The following is a 16,475-nucleotide window of genomic DNA, read 5'->3' on the forward strand; positions in this document are numbered from 1 at the left end:
GGTATCTCAAGACTTTCGTGTTTATATAAATGAATTGGGGACTATTCAGCATTCATAGTTTTATCCTGGATATAAATTCATAATAAATTAACATCATTTACAATTTCATTGTCACAAATATTATTTAATTGATAATGATAATAATAATTAAAAAAAAAAAAAAAATACATAACAATAAGTCAAACTACATTCCCAAAAATTATACAACTCAAAGAGCCACTCTGCACTCACTCCTCCCTGTCAGCCGTGTCGCACCCCAACCAAACCGTGCGATGGGACTTGCAATGAGCCTCGATTCAACTCGCCTCGCACTCGGATTTGAGCTCCTTGTGAAGACCACGGGTTTTTAAAAACGACGCTACAAAACATTACCATTAAGGGGGTGTAGGGGCGTTTGTTGCTTCTCACTGCACTGGCTGGGTGCTTCCCCTAGACATCTCCCACAAAGCTCATTGCATTACAAGGAAGTAGAATTTTGCAATAGAAAAAAAGAAAAAAAGAAAAAAAAGAAAGAAAAAAAAAAAAAGACTTGGCTTCACAATGACCTGCAATGAACGTGGCATGATTGGTACCACTTCCCAAAAAATTATCTCTTAAACAGTATAGTGTAAATGATTAGATAAATATGTACTATAGAATCAACACCATCAAGCAGTTAGCAAGCAGGCCATCTTTAGGAACAGTCACTTTGCCTCAGCCCGGGAAGCCTGGCCGGCCAACGGGGCTGTTCGGGCCAGATTGGGTCACTGCCCGGGAAGCCTGGCCGGCCAACGGGGCTGTTCGGGCCAGATTGGGTCACTGCCCAGGAGCGACCTCTCTTCCACTCATATGCTGAACCGAAACCAGTTCTGCGTTCTTCGCCTTCTTCTTCCTTCTTCCTCCTCGTCTTCATCATCATCATCATCATCATTCAAAACTGGCCCAATTTCTTCTTGGTTTGCAGCTATAAAGTAAGAAAGCCTGCTGCCCATAGCGCTTGACACCCGGGTACACTATCAAAAACAAGGCACAGGAAGACGAGACAGATGTCGGTGGAACATCGACCAGGACTCGACCGTGTGGAGTCTCTGGCGTCGAAAAGACTAAGTCGGAAAGGAGTTCCAAACGGAAAGCTAATTCTCTTCAAGAGTACAAATGATGAATTATACGTGTCTATGAGAGAGATCGAGAAAAAAAAATCAAAATATCAATGTTCCATTCTCTATCGAAGCCTACTCTTTGCTGTGTGTTTTTGATGGCTTACCCAATAGTTCAACAAGAGATGTGTTTTTTAACTTTTTTTATATTAACAGTGCAAAAAACAAAGTAATGGCTTTGCATTGCCCTAGAAGAATCAACACTTATGCCAGAATCAAAAGAATCAAAGGCAAAAAATACAACTTCTATCTTAAACATAGAACGATTAAATAAGCATTCCTAAAATAATAATAATAATAATAATAATAATAATAATAATAATGATGATAATAATAATAATGATTCATCTCCATACATCAATGCTTTGGGAAGGGGGAGGGGGCAAAAATAACATTACTCTATAGAATCAACAATTGAAGGAAACTTTTCAGACATTACAAAATGACAAATGCACTGTTAAAAGACATGAGCTTCACGGCACAACATAGCTCGGCTCACTTCTCGAACGATGTTTCACTATTTGTGCAGGAAAAAGAAAAAAGAAAAAAAAAACAAAAAAAAAAGAAAAAAAAAAGAAAAAAAAGACATTTCCACTATTATTGCTTCTTCAGCTCCTTGCCCACAGAATACGAGACTATCTTGTTCCAGTCGATCTTGGTACGCGTGACTGGCAGCTGGCGTCGTAAGGCCTTGAAGGTAGTGTCGGACATGGTCTGGTAGTTTTCGCTGATGGCTGTCTGGTACTCGCTCTCTGCGCTCTCCACAAATTGCACCAACTCCCGTGCAGTCTCCTCCTCACCCTGTAACGCAATTCAGGAGTTATGTTACGGACCAGGGTCTTTTGATGCTTCCCCCCTTCCCCCTACATGCACAAAGGGAAAGAGGGAAGGAAGAGAGGGAGGGAGGCGAGGGAATATGAGCGAGAGCGAAGGAGGAGAGAGGAGAGGGAATATGAGAGAGAAGGAAGGAAGAGAGGGAGGAGGGTGGGGGCATATGACAGAGAGCAAAGGAGGAGAGAGGAGAGGGAATATGAGAGAGAAGGAAGGAAGAGAGGGAGAAGGAGAGGGAGAGGGAGAGGGAGAGGGAGAGGGAGAGGGAGAGGGAGAGGGAGAGGAGAGAGGGAGGGAGGGAGAGGGAGAGGAGAGGAGAGGAAGAGGAAGAGGAAGAGGAAGAGGAAGAGGAAGAGGGAGAGGGAGAGGGAGAGGGAGAGGGAGAGGGAGGAGGGGGCGGGAATATGAGAGAGGGGGAAGGAGGAGAGGGGGAGGGAGGGAATATGAGAGAAAGAAGGAGGAGAGGGGGAGGGAGGGCATATGAGAAAGAGCAAAGGAGGAGAGGGGGGAGGGAATATGAGACAGATGGAAGGAGAGGGGGGAGGGGGAGGGAATATGAGAGGAGAGGAGAGAAGGAGGAAAGGGAGAGGGGGTAGATAGGAGGGAATATGAAAGAGAGGGAAGGAGGAGAGGGGGAGGGGGGAGGAAATATGAGAGAGAGAAGGAGAAGGGGGGGTTGGAGTAAACTGGACTTTAAATGACTATATTTTTGCAATAAGGATAACATCAACAACAGCAGTAACAACAGTAATATTAATTATAAGAAATAGAAAAGAACTAACAAACCAAAATAACAAAGAAAATTACAGAGATTAAATAAAACTAAACTAATAAAATAACACAAAACAAAAACAGGTAAAAAGGAAAATAAAGTAAAAGAATAGTAAAGTAACAAAAAAAAAAGGAAAAGAAAAGAAACACAAGAAAAAAAAGAAAAGAAAAAAATGGACAAAGATCAAACAAGATTCAGTCAAAACAGAGACCCGAATCCCACAGTCTACTTACTGCCACAGTGAGATTGCCCTTAACGTCTTTGGATGTGACTAACTGGACATTGCCGTCCTCATAGTAATGCACTTGCACCTTCAGGACCCCCTTTAGCTCTGCACTGCCGCCCCCTAGGGTCACCGTCCAGGTCGAACGCCATCGGCCATTCCTTCGGGCGAGAGAATAGGTTAGGGCTCAGGGCCAATCTTGGCAATTTGTTCTTGCTAATGTAGATTAGATTACTGATATTTCAAGGTTATTCCATATCCACTATGGATAGCCTACTACTAGAAAATATTAGTATGACTCATCATGCATGTATATATATGTATATGTATATGTATATGTATATGTATATGTATATGTATATGTATATGTATATGTATATGTATATGTATATGTATATGTATATATATATATATATATATATATTATATTAACACATATAGATGTAGCCACATCTGCATGAACATATGCAAGCATAAATCATGCAGTTACTCATGAATACGCAGGCCTTTAAAGTATCATAGCCTAATGAATCAAAAAGAGTCCCTTAAATTACAACTAAGAAACAAATTCTATTTACTCTATTTTACAACTTCTAACGCAACAGAGATAGAAAATTATAGCCCCCAGAAATTGAAAAATTCCAGAGGCATCTCCACCTACCAATAATTTTTAGGTTGAAACTGGTGGTCTTCTATACACAAGGTGAGAGTTACAGCTGATCCCTGAGCTTTGGCGTACACAGCACACACGCCGTGGGGGTAGTGATCACTGGTGTACTGAATTAACTGTGCTTCTACTGCACTCCTCCAGCTCTCTGTTGTGGGGTCGCTCTCACAGGCCTGCAGCGAAATCAAGGTTATTTTGTTTAATGCATAAATGCTTATATATGAGTGCAAATGTATGACTACAGGTGTGTGTGTGTACAGATGTGTGGTAGTATGTACCATACCTCTCTATCTATACAATGCATATGGCATAGAGCAGTGGCTCCCTAAATTTGGCTGATAACATACCCTTTGAAGCTTTTTGTATTTGACCATGTACCCTTAGCAATTTTTACTAGTATTTTTGTCTATAATATACAGCATTCATAATAATAAGATTAATGAGACTTACCAACTAACAAGATATTAAACGAAGATAAAATTTATCTAGTATCAATATGAATTTAGAAATAATTAAAAATTAGGGCCCTCTGAAAATCTCTTTGTATGCTTCTTTGGAGTCTGCACACCCTAGCTTGAGAACCTCTGGTATCAAGATATGGAATGAGAAATGACAAGGATATTTACACACTATGTGTATATATATCTATATCTACAGACTTTATATGTGGCCTGATAGAAGGTAGAGACGACTATCAAACAGATGGCATAAAAAAAAAATTAACAGGACAAACCTTCAAGTCTGTGGCTTCCTTTCGCAAATGGTCAAACTTAAAGGTAAGCTTTGCCCTAGGATCAAGGAATCGCCCCCCTCCGAGGTCATTGTGTTCCGTCACCAGGGCGTAGTGGTTCTGTCCCTCAAGGCGTACTGGGGTTAGCTGGTCCTTGTTGTATTCAGCAATTGCACGTGCAACACCCTCCCTCAAGAGAGTGTCATTGTTTACAAGAGTTCTCACATCTGAGAAAAAAAAGAGGAATAAATATGAAAAACAAACTTATTTTGTGTCAATTAACCCATTGCATACGGGTATCATGACATACATGTCGGCACCGATTAGGCCTAAAAGACAGGAGTCAATGCGTACATGACACGACATCAGGATCTGCCACGGAATGATGATGAAGAATCTACTCTTGGCTTAAATCCTGCTGACTAATGCTACTGTTATGCAACTCCCATTTAGTGTCTTTTATCAGTAGCCTTTAATAATTACCAAATGATACTGCACTTTTGAAGATTAATGCCAAGTAAGACTCGAACTAGCTTTAACCCTATCAATGCATAATCAAATTTCATGGTCATTCTCATAAAGATGTTAAACGTCTATCAGGATAGAGAAATTATATTTTCTTCCTCTGTAATAGCTTTTTAGTAAGTCCTATAGGCACTTTCTTCATATCCAGCAGTGAAATTAAATTCTTACTGCTCTCCAAAAGAGAGATTTTGATAAAATTATGAAAACCTGTGAAAAATCATTATTTGTGAAGTGTTTTGAATGTGCATAAAAAAATAAAGACTACTAAGGAGACAACTCTGAATAAATTTACTCAGTTACTACAAATATATATTTGTATTTGTAAGATGCACAACGTTTTAAAGTCACCAACCAGGGGGCGTATCCACTTCTTTTAAGCCTGTGCGGCAAATCTGCTTTCCACAGTTAACGGAAACAAAATCTTTGCCTGTCGTATCCCCTAATCTTACCAAAAGGATTATATCAATTAACCCACAGACAGTATGAAATAGATAACTCTTAAATGGGTATTTATCACAAGGAAACAGACATTTCAAGAAACACTCAAATGAAAAAGCGCACTAGAGTGTCTGGCATTAATTCAAGAATTCATTAGTCAAAACATGTGGAGTTCTAAAGAGAAGACAGAGTAAATGCAGTTTAAATATCAGTAACCTAAATTATACTATAAACTCCTAGAGGATGGGATAGATAGGACAGGAGAGAGAGACTCAAAACTGTGAAAAACTAAGAAAAATCAACAGATAAATTGAATTTTCCGGCCACCTGCCCCCCCCCCCACGTACCACAGAGACCCGAGTACGACAATGCGATACAGCATGTCGACATATCAAAGAAAAAAAGTGACTTGGTGTGTGTGTGTGTCTGTGTGTGTGTGTGTGTGTGTGTGTGTGTGTGTGTGTGTGTGTGTGTGTGTGTGTGTGTGTGTGTGTGTGTGTGTGTGTGTGTATGGGGGGGGGGGGGGGTGACATAATTACCCACAGTCTACAACTAATTTTTACACACCATTGAAGACTTCGTTGAATTCTCCTGGCGGGGAGTGCAAGATGAAGTCTGAAGCAATCCGCACCTGAGAATAGAAGCAGTCATTAAAAAATGTTGCTTATTTATATCATCATAAAATGTGTTACTAGGTTTTCCTGAGAAAGGAGGAGGAAGAGGAAGAGGAAGAGGAGGAGGAGGAAGAGGAGGAGGAGGAAGAGGAAGAGGAAGAGGAAGAGGAGGAGGAGAGGAGGGGAGGAGGGGGAGGTGGAGGTGGAGGTGGAGGTGGTGGCGGTGGCGGTGGAGGAGGAGAGGGGGAGTGGGGGAAGGAGGGGAGGAGAAGGAGGCGGCTAGAAGACTACTATGACGAAGATGGGGACAAAGAAGGAGATGAAAAAGAAAAGGAGGGAGAAAAAAAAGGAGAGAAGGAAGAAGGAGAGGATGAAGAAGAGGAGGAAAAAGGGGAAGAAGATGGGGAAGCGGATGAGAAAGAAAAGGAGGAAGAGGAGGAGGAAGAAGAGGAGGAAGGAAAAGAGGAAGAAAAAGAGAAAAAAGAGGAAGAAGAGGAAGAAGAGGAAGAAGAAGAAAAAGAAGAAGAGGAAGAAGAAGAAAAAGAAGAGAAAGAAGAAGAAAAGAATATAACTACATTAACTTTCTGAAGAAAAACAGTTCCATGAATTTGATAATAAACACAAATATTTATGCATTCTTTCTAAGGAAAATAAGCATGTAAATAAACATATAAACATTTATATACAAATACATTTAGTTCTGAGAAAAAAACAAACAAACTATATATACACACATACTAGTTAACCAAATAAAAAAATAATAATAAATTCATTTTCCTCTCTCATCTTTACCCACCAGCGGGAACAAATGCTAAACAAAAAGAGTAGCAGTGATCTTGTGGTACAGGATGTGTACAGATAGCACACCAGAGAGCCACAGATAAGACATGGGCGGCATCAGAGGACTATACAATACCTTATGAACGAGCGTCCATGTTTAACAATGTGATTCCATGAATGAGTAATTTTCCTCAGAGTGGGATAGAAAGATTGATATGTATACAAACTTAGAGACAGACAGGAGAACAAACAAATAGATAGATAGACAGACAGATAACCATGTCTACATAATTGAAACAACAAAATATAAGAGACAAATATACATTTAGAAGAAAATTCTCCTTTGAATAATGAACCTGTGACTACTCTTTCTTCCTTTCTTTTTTTCCTCTTTCTATTTCAAGAACAAGATAACAACTAACACATATATCAAGCTTGTATCACATTTTCCTGAGAAATGAAGTTGAAGAAAATCTTGCACCATTATTCAGCTCATCCAAAACAAGCTTCTTGCTGGACGAAAGGTTACACAAAGGAAGAGAACGGATATAGGAAAATATTTTCACAATGAGTCAATCTGGGGATGGTAAATAATATTATTTTGTTTAACCCCTTTGCGGACGGGTGTCATGACATACATGACGTAGGAGCTTTGGCCTGACGACGGGCATCATGAGGTACATGACGTTCGGGGATTTTGGATCACTGTGCTATTTTATTTTGCTATGAAAGAGGAGTGAGTGATGACGGCAACTGCAGTCATAATTACTGTAATTAATATCGAGCTACCTTAACATCCAGAACCTAGATGGCACCACTTTTTCCTAGCACCAGCAGGAGAGAGAGCATTGGATCGTACCCATCCACGGTCTCTAGCAAGCACTATCTTTATAGAGCGATGGCACACACTAAGTTGACGACCTCTTGCTCTAAAGTACTGCCACTGAATGTTGTGCAGGTAGAACGAGAAGAGGAAGGTGACTCAATCCATACCCAGTGTCTAAAATGTTCTGCTGTGCCCATATGGATGCCTTTCACTGTGGCACTCACAGTCATAAGCACAGGTTTCATTCCTCTTCCCTACCTCTTCTTGTTATCTTTATTGTAGGTGGTTTTATGTTTCGTATTCACTCATGACAGCACAAAAATACGAAAAAATAAAGTTGCCGTTTGTCCTCCCATAAAACAGCAATATAAAGAAAATAATGAGCTAATATGGATAATATACTACAATTTTAGTCTACTGCAGCACTGGTAAAGCCTGTCATATGGCACATATAAGTATCTAAACTAAATAAAACACACAAAAAACAAAAACTGCTCTAGTTTTACAATGAATGACTGAAAGAGAGTGGGAAGATTCAAATTATATTGCTTCCAGCAGTCTCTCTCTAAAATAAAACCTATCCTGGAGACTGGGCAAGCGAATCTATCCCCATCTGCAATGGGTTAAGCTTAAGCATTAGAAGGACTGTTGTTTTATGAAAACAATAAGAGCATTATAATCTCTTTCAAGTATGGGATTTCCTTGATTGACAACTGATCTTTATATCACATATCAACCTGTTAACGATGGAGAAGCTTTTGGTTCCGCCTGGACGTAAAGCCAGGGTATTTTGAAATGAGCAGGCCCAGCGCAGCGGGCTATTCGTCCAATGGGGTGGTGGCCAACCCGATCACCTAGCATGAAGATCATACAAGAAGCCATAACGTGATATTATATCCCCGACAGGAAGACCAGCTGGTGCATGACATGATATCACTTCATCTGTCATGAAGGGGTTGACTTTCCACATCTGGCAGAACACTCCATTTTCAGAAAGGACATAAATATGCAGCAAACATGCTATAAGGAGACTCCACAGGTCATGTTGTAATAATACTTGGCAAATAATTCTGACAAATTACAATACCGTAGTACTGATCAAACATCTTGCATTGTGAAATTACTGATTCTCATACATAATGTTCCTCTATCTGTCACAATGAAATGTGTTATAACTTTCCACATTCATCTTTCACCTGATCATACTGTACACATTTGAATCAAATTTATCCAAGAATCGAGCATTAACCCAATCCCGACGGGCCCGGCGAGAAGTGGCAACCCCCTACGCCGGGCCTATGCAATATTGCATCGGGAACGTCACACTGGTGTGTTGCCCTGTCATCAGGCATTTAGCCGTGTCATACGGATATGACACACCGTCATCATTAGGTTAAATGACATGAACAATTAGGTATGGTAAATTAATCATGATCAATATCATAGTTCAAGCCAGGATTCATTTTGACTGTTTCATCATTAGAGCCTTCATAAAATTCAAGATCATTAACATGTTTTGACTGAAAACATAGGTAACTAAAAACAAAAACAAAAATATCACAATACTCAATTATAACAAAATAAAATTAAAAGAGGAAAGAACAAAGCAACCTAAAATTAACTATCATGATGATTTTTTTCCTTTTTCACTGCAAATCAAGATGATCTCTTGATTCTGAATCTAATTACAATACATGCTGCAAAGTTTACTGTGACAAATATTTGCTAATATGACATCTCTTTAAGGGACACCTGTTGCTACTAACCATGAGAAAGTGTTTTCCTCAAGGAGGTTATATCCTATATTCATCTGTCAAGGCAATCAGTTACAACCACATCTCATCCCTCATGACATACAACCAACTTAAAAAGAGGAAAATGGTTTAATCCAGCAACGAATTCCACACATACATTCACCATTCCCAAGGACAATGACCACCTGCACTCTTTCGCTCTAACTCTTCATCTGCCACATTCATTCTTGGCACGTTAGGATATTCTAGCAAGATGGAATGCGACCTCCCATCTAAATATTTAGAGAGGTTAATCTATTCACTTCCTTGGCATATTTTTGCATTTGCTTTTCATCTAGGCTTAAGGCATGAAGATCATATAACATGCAAAGGGGTGAATATTCATTAGTGAATCTTATCTTTGTAATATACAACAGGAATAGCAAAACCTCCTGTGAATAAGAGGTGTGGCCAATCCTGCATGAGTAATTCCATTATCATATCATATCTAATGATGAATAAGATAATTTATCACACGAAACCATACTAACAAATGTTCCAAGAGCCCACTTTGATATTTGATATATGCAGACTATATCTACCATTGGGTGACCAGACTTTGTTTTTTTGTTGATAATTAAACCAAAGGTCTAATATTCAGCAAACTCTACTCTCCTTCACTAATTGAACATTTGATGAACATCACTGATTCCCTCCAGGTTTCTAGTAAGGGTACTCAACTTCTCTAGTACTAATTTTATGTCAAACACTATTTATTGACATTTGTAAAGCTGTCTCTATTTAATTTTGCCTTAAATACTACCTCACCGAGAATAAGGACCTATGCAGATGAGTATCAGTATTTATTCACGTAGGAATGAATCATTAGGCATGAAGGCTAGGTGGCACAACTAGAAAACATGACTACAGGGACCGCAGTAATATGAGGTGACTTGCACTTTCCAAATGCAAGATTTATCTGTGATGTAAAATATCTATTTTTAGTAATACCGCTATATTCTTTTCCCTTTTACTTAGCAATTACCTTTGCGTTAATAGCCCCCTCACCCCTCTCATGTCAGACTTCACATCAAGCCGTCTAACCCAGATTACCTACAGAATCTAACGATTTCGGAAAGAGACGTATGGAAGTATATCACAAGTGAAGTTTGCTAGAGATTATTCTGTGTAGAAACACTGGACTTTGTTCTGTTCAAATCAATTTAATTAAGCTTTTTCATGACCCAGTCTGCTACATCTCTTCAATTTGCAATAAAAATGTCTTAGAATCCCTCATTCCATCAATTTTGTGTACCATTTACCTTATACTATATATATCTAAAATCATTACTAGACAAGCTAGGGACATGAGTGCTCGCATATCATATTTAAAATTTCAATTCAAAACAAGCTGTGTATAACGTCTTTCAATATTCTACATTTAACCCTACGGGTACATACTGTACCGCGTAATTCACTATCGCTGGACACCTACGGCGTCGTTTATTCTGACGGTTTAGGCCTAGCGTTCGAGACCCCAGCATTCATGCAACGGAAAGCCCCCCGCATGATTTGGCAACAAATGCACTATCACTATTTCATCGGCTTGTCCATGATTGCGATGTCGCAACTGTGCACCACAGACTCATAATTGGTATTATATTCACAAATAAATACCAAACATGCCAATTTGGACTATTCCTAAGAAAAGCTTGTACCAAATACTCTACCTCTGATAACAAACAAAAACAACAGCCTTTAAATAATAATTTTTTTCACTCATCTCCATTATATAAAAATCTGGCAATGCAAATGCAAAGAAAAGGTACACTGGTAGTTTACCGCATATAAATCATATGGGTAATATTCAAAATAACATCCATCTGCCATCAAAGTTGAAATCCAGATGTAATGAACACAGAACACATGCTTGTATTCTCAACCCTTCCCTCTAATGCTTTATGGCTCTAGTACAGCCTCACTTTAGCATTGTTTAGTGTCCCTAAATGATTACAGGTTTACCTTAACTTGGTATAGATTATTTTTTTATAACTAATAGTGTTGATTTATGGGTTCTTTAAAACTATTACTAATTCTATTTTAATTTCTGCACAATCCAATTCAGAATAATTATCATTTTTCTTTTAAATTATGTTTGTCTCAAATTGAAAATAAAGTTTAAAATTAATAAACCTTGTGATCAACGTAGCCAAGCAACAGCCTCTGGCACTCTGGCAAAGGCCAACAAACCTCCACCAGATATATTCTGGCAGAAAAAAAGCTTAAACTGGTTATTTGATTTAAAATAAAATTCCGAGGAGGTCAATGAACCATACATACGATTGTCATGAATACTCAAGGTCATAAGTGAAAGTTAGACTCCACTTTCCATTTCTATTTTTATTCCACAATAAACTCAAAAAGTCGAGATAATAAGCGAGTTTCCCTTCCAGATGAGGAGCCTCAATAGACCATCATTTTTTAGAAATTAGTGGGCTTTTTCCTTGCCTTTTTTTTGGTTTGTCGTGAACGGCACGTGGTGTGGGTAAACTAGGTATCTCTCTTCCAGCCTTAAAGCCAGAGGAAGCTAACCCTCATATCCATATATATATTGGATCTATCTTGTGTGTCTTAGTGGCTCCTCCTCCCACTAGAGATCATGACACCCACCATCCTCTCCACTACCCCATTCCCCTCAGACCGCCTCCTCTCCCTTCATACAATCACCTCCTTGGCTGAACTATTAAGGATGCTATCAAACAAGAATAAGACTGAAAAACTGATATACTGGCCAAACGGAACACACAAAACAACGCTACTAGAAGGAAAAAGACCTTTTGCGGTAAATAACGGGAAGTCTGCGAGTGTGGCTCGGTCCATCCTCGCTTTGGCCTCTGCGCTTTGCACTTCGACAAAAGTGGAAAACCTCTGCCATGTACATTCTGGTAAAGCTGGGTATAATAACCTTCCAGGCCATTTATCATCCAAAAAAGGAATCCATCCACGATCTATCCTGTAAAGCCTATATATGTCGGAAGCTTGCTGGTCTTTTCCGGAACACCAGAAATAAAATGAATTCAAAAGAAATGAAATTCGCTCCATACCAAAATATTAACGAAATAGGTAACCATCTTAAAAAGGACCGCATCAAGCAATACCGTGACCTATGCCCTCTGCGCTCTAGCAAAGACTAATAACCCAACACTAAATGTATTCCAACAGGATCGAGGTTTAGATTTCCCCGATATTAGACAGAAAGCTGCCAGGGAAGTCTACGAGCTTTATCTTGTCAAAATACACTTGGTGGAGGTTCATTTGCTTTGGGTGGAGAGCAGAGGTCGCAGCGATTTGATTTGCTATGGCTAAGCTTTTCAAAATCTTATTGTGCTCTAATCTTTCACTTGTACAGACTCATGTGAAAAGTGGTAAGACTCATTTCGACTTCTTTACGTGACGGCATCACATTTATCATACGTTCCTGCGTTCAACTTCCGCACCTGTACTTTATAATGACAAAAAGGATCCACAGCATAAGATAACAAATATTCAAATTAAAAATACCACAATACTACCCCAAATTAATACCAATAACCTGACCAAACCCTCCCATTCCACTCCCCCCCCAAAAAAGGGGTCCCAACCTCACTCCCACAGACCCCTAGACGACCCCAATCCCTCTCCCACCTTTCCAATCCCACCCCAATCATCCAATCCTCCCGAATCAGTCGTCGTCATTCCTCATTCGCTCCTACAATCCCTCAACCCACCCTGAGATCCCTCAACCCATCCCAAAATAGGCAGAATGAGCGCCTGCCTTTCCCTGCCATGGGCCTTGACTCATGACAGTAGAATGTAAACAAACACTCACTCGTCCCTCACAAACACTCGCTTTAACCCCAAAACCACTCGCATTTTCGCCCCTTGAGAGGGATGGTGGGAATCCTCATCGTCCTTAGGCTAGGGAGAGTCCTGCGTGACGAGGAAACTCCAGTCGGGAAACCTCAAAGGATATTAATGTTATTTTTGACAAGCCGGTCTCGAGAGGGGAAGGCGAGCGACACCGCCCACAGTTAGTCCTCCCGGAGCCCAAACCTGGCCTAAATCCCTAAAAAATCCTAATTCCCTAATAGCTCGAGACTTCATCCTCCCCCCCGTCCCTCGCAGGATGGAAAAAGAAGGCCCTAGAGGCGAGAAAAGAGCCGAACCTTCTCCTCATCGGGGAGCTGATCGCCGAAGTCGGTCGCCATCTTGGATTTCCACTCGCACACTACTTCCTCTCTCGCCCGAAATCCTCGCTCGCTCGAGTTGCAATGTTGCTCTTTTCACGCCGATTGCAACACCACTCGCTCTCCAAAACCCCTTCGAGAATAAAAGCCAGAGATTTACTATTACTTAGATAATTTTCGTATATGTGGAACTGTCCTGTTTGTCTATATTTGGGGGGGAACTTTCACGTTTTCTATGGTTTTATCAGCGATGACTGATGACTCGGTGACTCATGGGGGAGCAGATGGCGGTAAGTCTGATAAAACGTGAACGCCCCATTTAGGTGTCTCTCTCTCTCTCTCTCTCTCTCACTCTCTCTCTCGGACCTGATTGGCGGCGACATGTGGTTGAGACTCCTGTGCTTGTGTATATTGTGTGGATTCTAACCCTGAATACATATTTTTTTATCTGTTAAGTGGAGGAGTAAGCACGTGATCTCCTCCTCCTTTTCCTCCTCTTCCTTCTCCTCCCCTCTCCTCTCTTTCCTACGTTTCCTTATAAGGGCATTCACGAGGTATTATCCCATTATCTCTAAGAAAAAAAAACCCAACTACTATGCATATAAAGGAACTCGTTGGTTGGCCATTTGATAAGGGTATTTGACCCCAATACCAAAGAGCTTTCGATCCTCAAGTGTGAATAGCCAACACCCATCCTTTGCCTGCCCTCTTTGCACTCTTGCTATTTTCAACCATTGAGATAAGACTTTTGCTTTATGTTTTTTCATAAGGATAGATTGGTTTAGTGTTCGGTGGATGGAGATAGAGTTGGTTTATTACTAGAGTGAAAACTGTACGTGTTATATTTAAAAACTTTCGCGCTTTCAGAATTCCTATATTGGTATGTTACGATGAACTTTGCTTTGCTGGTTACAAAAGAATATATATTTTCAGCATATGTTCACTCTTCATGGTGTAATTTATATTTTACGATACAAAAGAGAACTATAATGCAAAGAAAACTAAGGCTGTAGCCGAGTCAGTGCAATACGACATCTGAATGTGTGACATTATGGATAAACTGTCGGCGAACACGTGAGAGAGAGAGAGAGAGAGAGAGAGAGAGAGAGAGAGAGAGAGAGAAGGGAGGGGGAGGGAGAGAGAGAGAGAGAGAGAGAGAGAGAGACAGACAGAGAGAGGGGGGGGGGCGAGCGAGAGAGAGAGAGGGGGGGGCGAGCGAGAGAGAGAGAAAAAAAGGAGAAAAAGAGAGAGAGAGAGAAAAAAAAAAGGAGAGAAAGAGAGAGTGTGAGAAAAAAAGGAGAGAAAGAGAGAGAGGGGGGGAGGGGGCGAGCGAGAGAGAGAGAGAGGGGGGGGGGAGAGTGAGAGAGAGCGAAATAGAGAGAGAGAGAGAGAGACTTTTGACTTTGACAAGTTTATTGAGAAAGAGAGAGACACAAACAGAGAGAGAGAGAGACTTTTGACGTTGACAAGTTTATTGAGAAAGAGAGATACACGAAAGAGAGAGAAAGAATGAAAGGCATACAGAGAGAGAGAGAGAGAGAGAGAGAGATAAGACAGACAAACACAGGTACAGACAGACAGGCAGACAGTGAGACAAAGGGAATCCTCTTCTCCCATGATAACACTGCTGCAGCCTGCTCTTCTCTAGTCCTTAAGGTGCCTGCTTTATGTAACAAAACGTCAAACTTATATTCTTATATTCATTTCTATGAATAAATCGCACTAAATTTGAAATATCTATTGTTATATCTGTGTGTGCGTTTCGTATTCTTTGAAGGAGGGAAAGAAAAAGAATAAAAATGGAAGTATGAAGGTAAGTAGAGTAAGAATAGAAGTGTAAATAAACTGTGGAAATGAGATACAGTAACGGATGAGCGATAACGAGTGAAATGTTGTGAAACGACTAAGGTATATGGTTCGTTTATGTTCGATTGTTGAATTGATATTGGTGACAAGAAAGCAATGGTTGTTTTGTGAGTATCGTAGTTTGTCTGAGATGAATGACACATCTGATTTAATTAGCATTCATTACAGACTATGCACGCAAACACGCATATTTCCTCAGTTTTTATCATTTTCTGCATTTTTTTTTTCTTTCTTCAAAGCTCGTATCAAAGTGTTTCGATTTTTTGCTGAAGTACGGTAAAAAAAGAATCATAATAATTCATGATCTAAGATATAACGGACAAACTCAAGTGAGTCAAAACTAGAACCTCCTTCTAATCTTATTTTTCAAACAATAGAACACTAAAGTTAGCAAAATAACTTCAAACGCCAAAGTAAAACAAGACTTCAGATAAGATATTTGAGCTTAAAATTCAGACATCGGTTGCTATGGTAACGCTTAACTTGATTACATCGAACCACAACTTTCAGAATGAACCGCAGAGAAATAATATCAAACAATTTTCTCTGAATTGGTGATGTGTGTAGTAGTCGTTGTTGTGTTTGTGTGTGTGTGTGTGTGTGTGTGTGTATGTGTGTGTGTGTGTGTGTGTGTTTGTGTGTGTGTGTGTACGTGTATGCATGCATGTTCGTGCGCAGTCGACACTTCATTATATATTCAACCCCGCTGTCAATGGGTAATATCATTCTGAGATACTATTTTCAAGACCTCGAATCACATGTGTTATTGGTAAAAGTATTTTATTTTTATTGTAATGTGACTTGGAAAAGCTTAAAAACCTGGGAAAGAAAGCCACACTAACTGGTGATATATAAATATATATATATATATATATATATATATTATATATATATATATATATATATATATATATGTGTGTGTGTGTGTGTGGTGTGTGTGTGGTGTGTGTGTGTGCGTGTGTGTGTGTGTATATATATATATATATATATATATATATATATATATATATATATATATATATATATATATATATACGGTTCCCGAGACGCCGCAGCCTAAACGATGTGTTTTTATTGGCCAATGAAAAACGAAACAATATGATCAAGT

At 39.6% G+C, this 16,475-nt stretch overlaps 1 protein-coding gene across 2 annotated transcripts in view; it reads right to left on the reverse strand.

Annotated features, from left to right (window-relative positions):
- The window catches only part of cpa (F-actin-capping protein subunit alpha), a 14,197-nt gene extending 478 nt beyond the window's left edge, over positions 1-13,719 (reverse strand). Inside the window, exons 1-7 of one of the 2 annotated variants that reach the window (XR_015192250.1) lie at positions 13,481-13,719; positions 5,890-5,953; positions 4,363-4,586; positions 3,624-3,802; positions 2,973-3,123; positions 760-1,937; positions 1-707 (exon numbers count right to left, since the gene is read on the reverse strand). The exon at positions 1-707 is cut by the window's left edge and continues 478 nt beyond it. Coding sequence is in view for 1 of the 2 variants with exons in the window: in XM_043001914.2 (XP_042857848.1) it covers positions 1,734-1,937; positions 2,973-3,123; positions 3,624-3,802; positions 4,363-4,586; positions 5,890-5,953; positions 13,481-13,522 (864 nt within the window). In the remaining variant the exon portion in view is untranslated. Of the gene's footprint in view, positions 1,938-2,972; positions 3,124-3,623; positions 3,803-4,362; positions 4,587-5,889; positions 5,954-13,480 lie in introns of both variants that reach the window. The other variant, XM_043001914.2, reaches the window with a different exon arrangement.
- Between the last annotated feature and the right edge of the window lie 2,756 nt (positions 13,720-16,475).

Source organism: Penaeus japonicus, unplaced genomic scaffold (genome assembly GCF_977035675.1).
Source record: "Penaeus japonicus unplaced genomic scaffold, GWHDUDI00000001_assembly GWHDUDI00000025, whole genome shotgun sequence".
Taxonomy (NCBI): domain Eukaryota; kingdom Metazoa; phylum Arthropoda; class Malacostraca; order Decapoda; family Penaeidae; genus Penaeus; species Penaeus japonicus.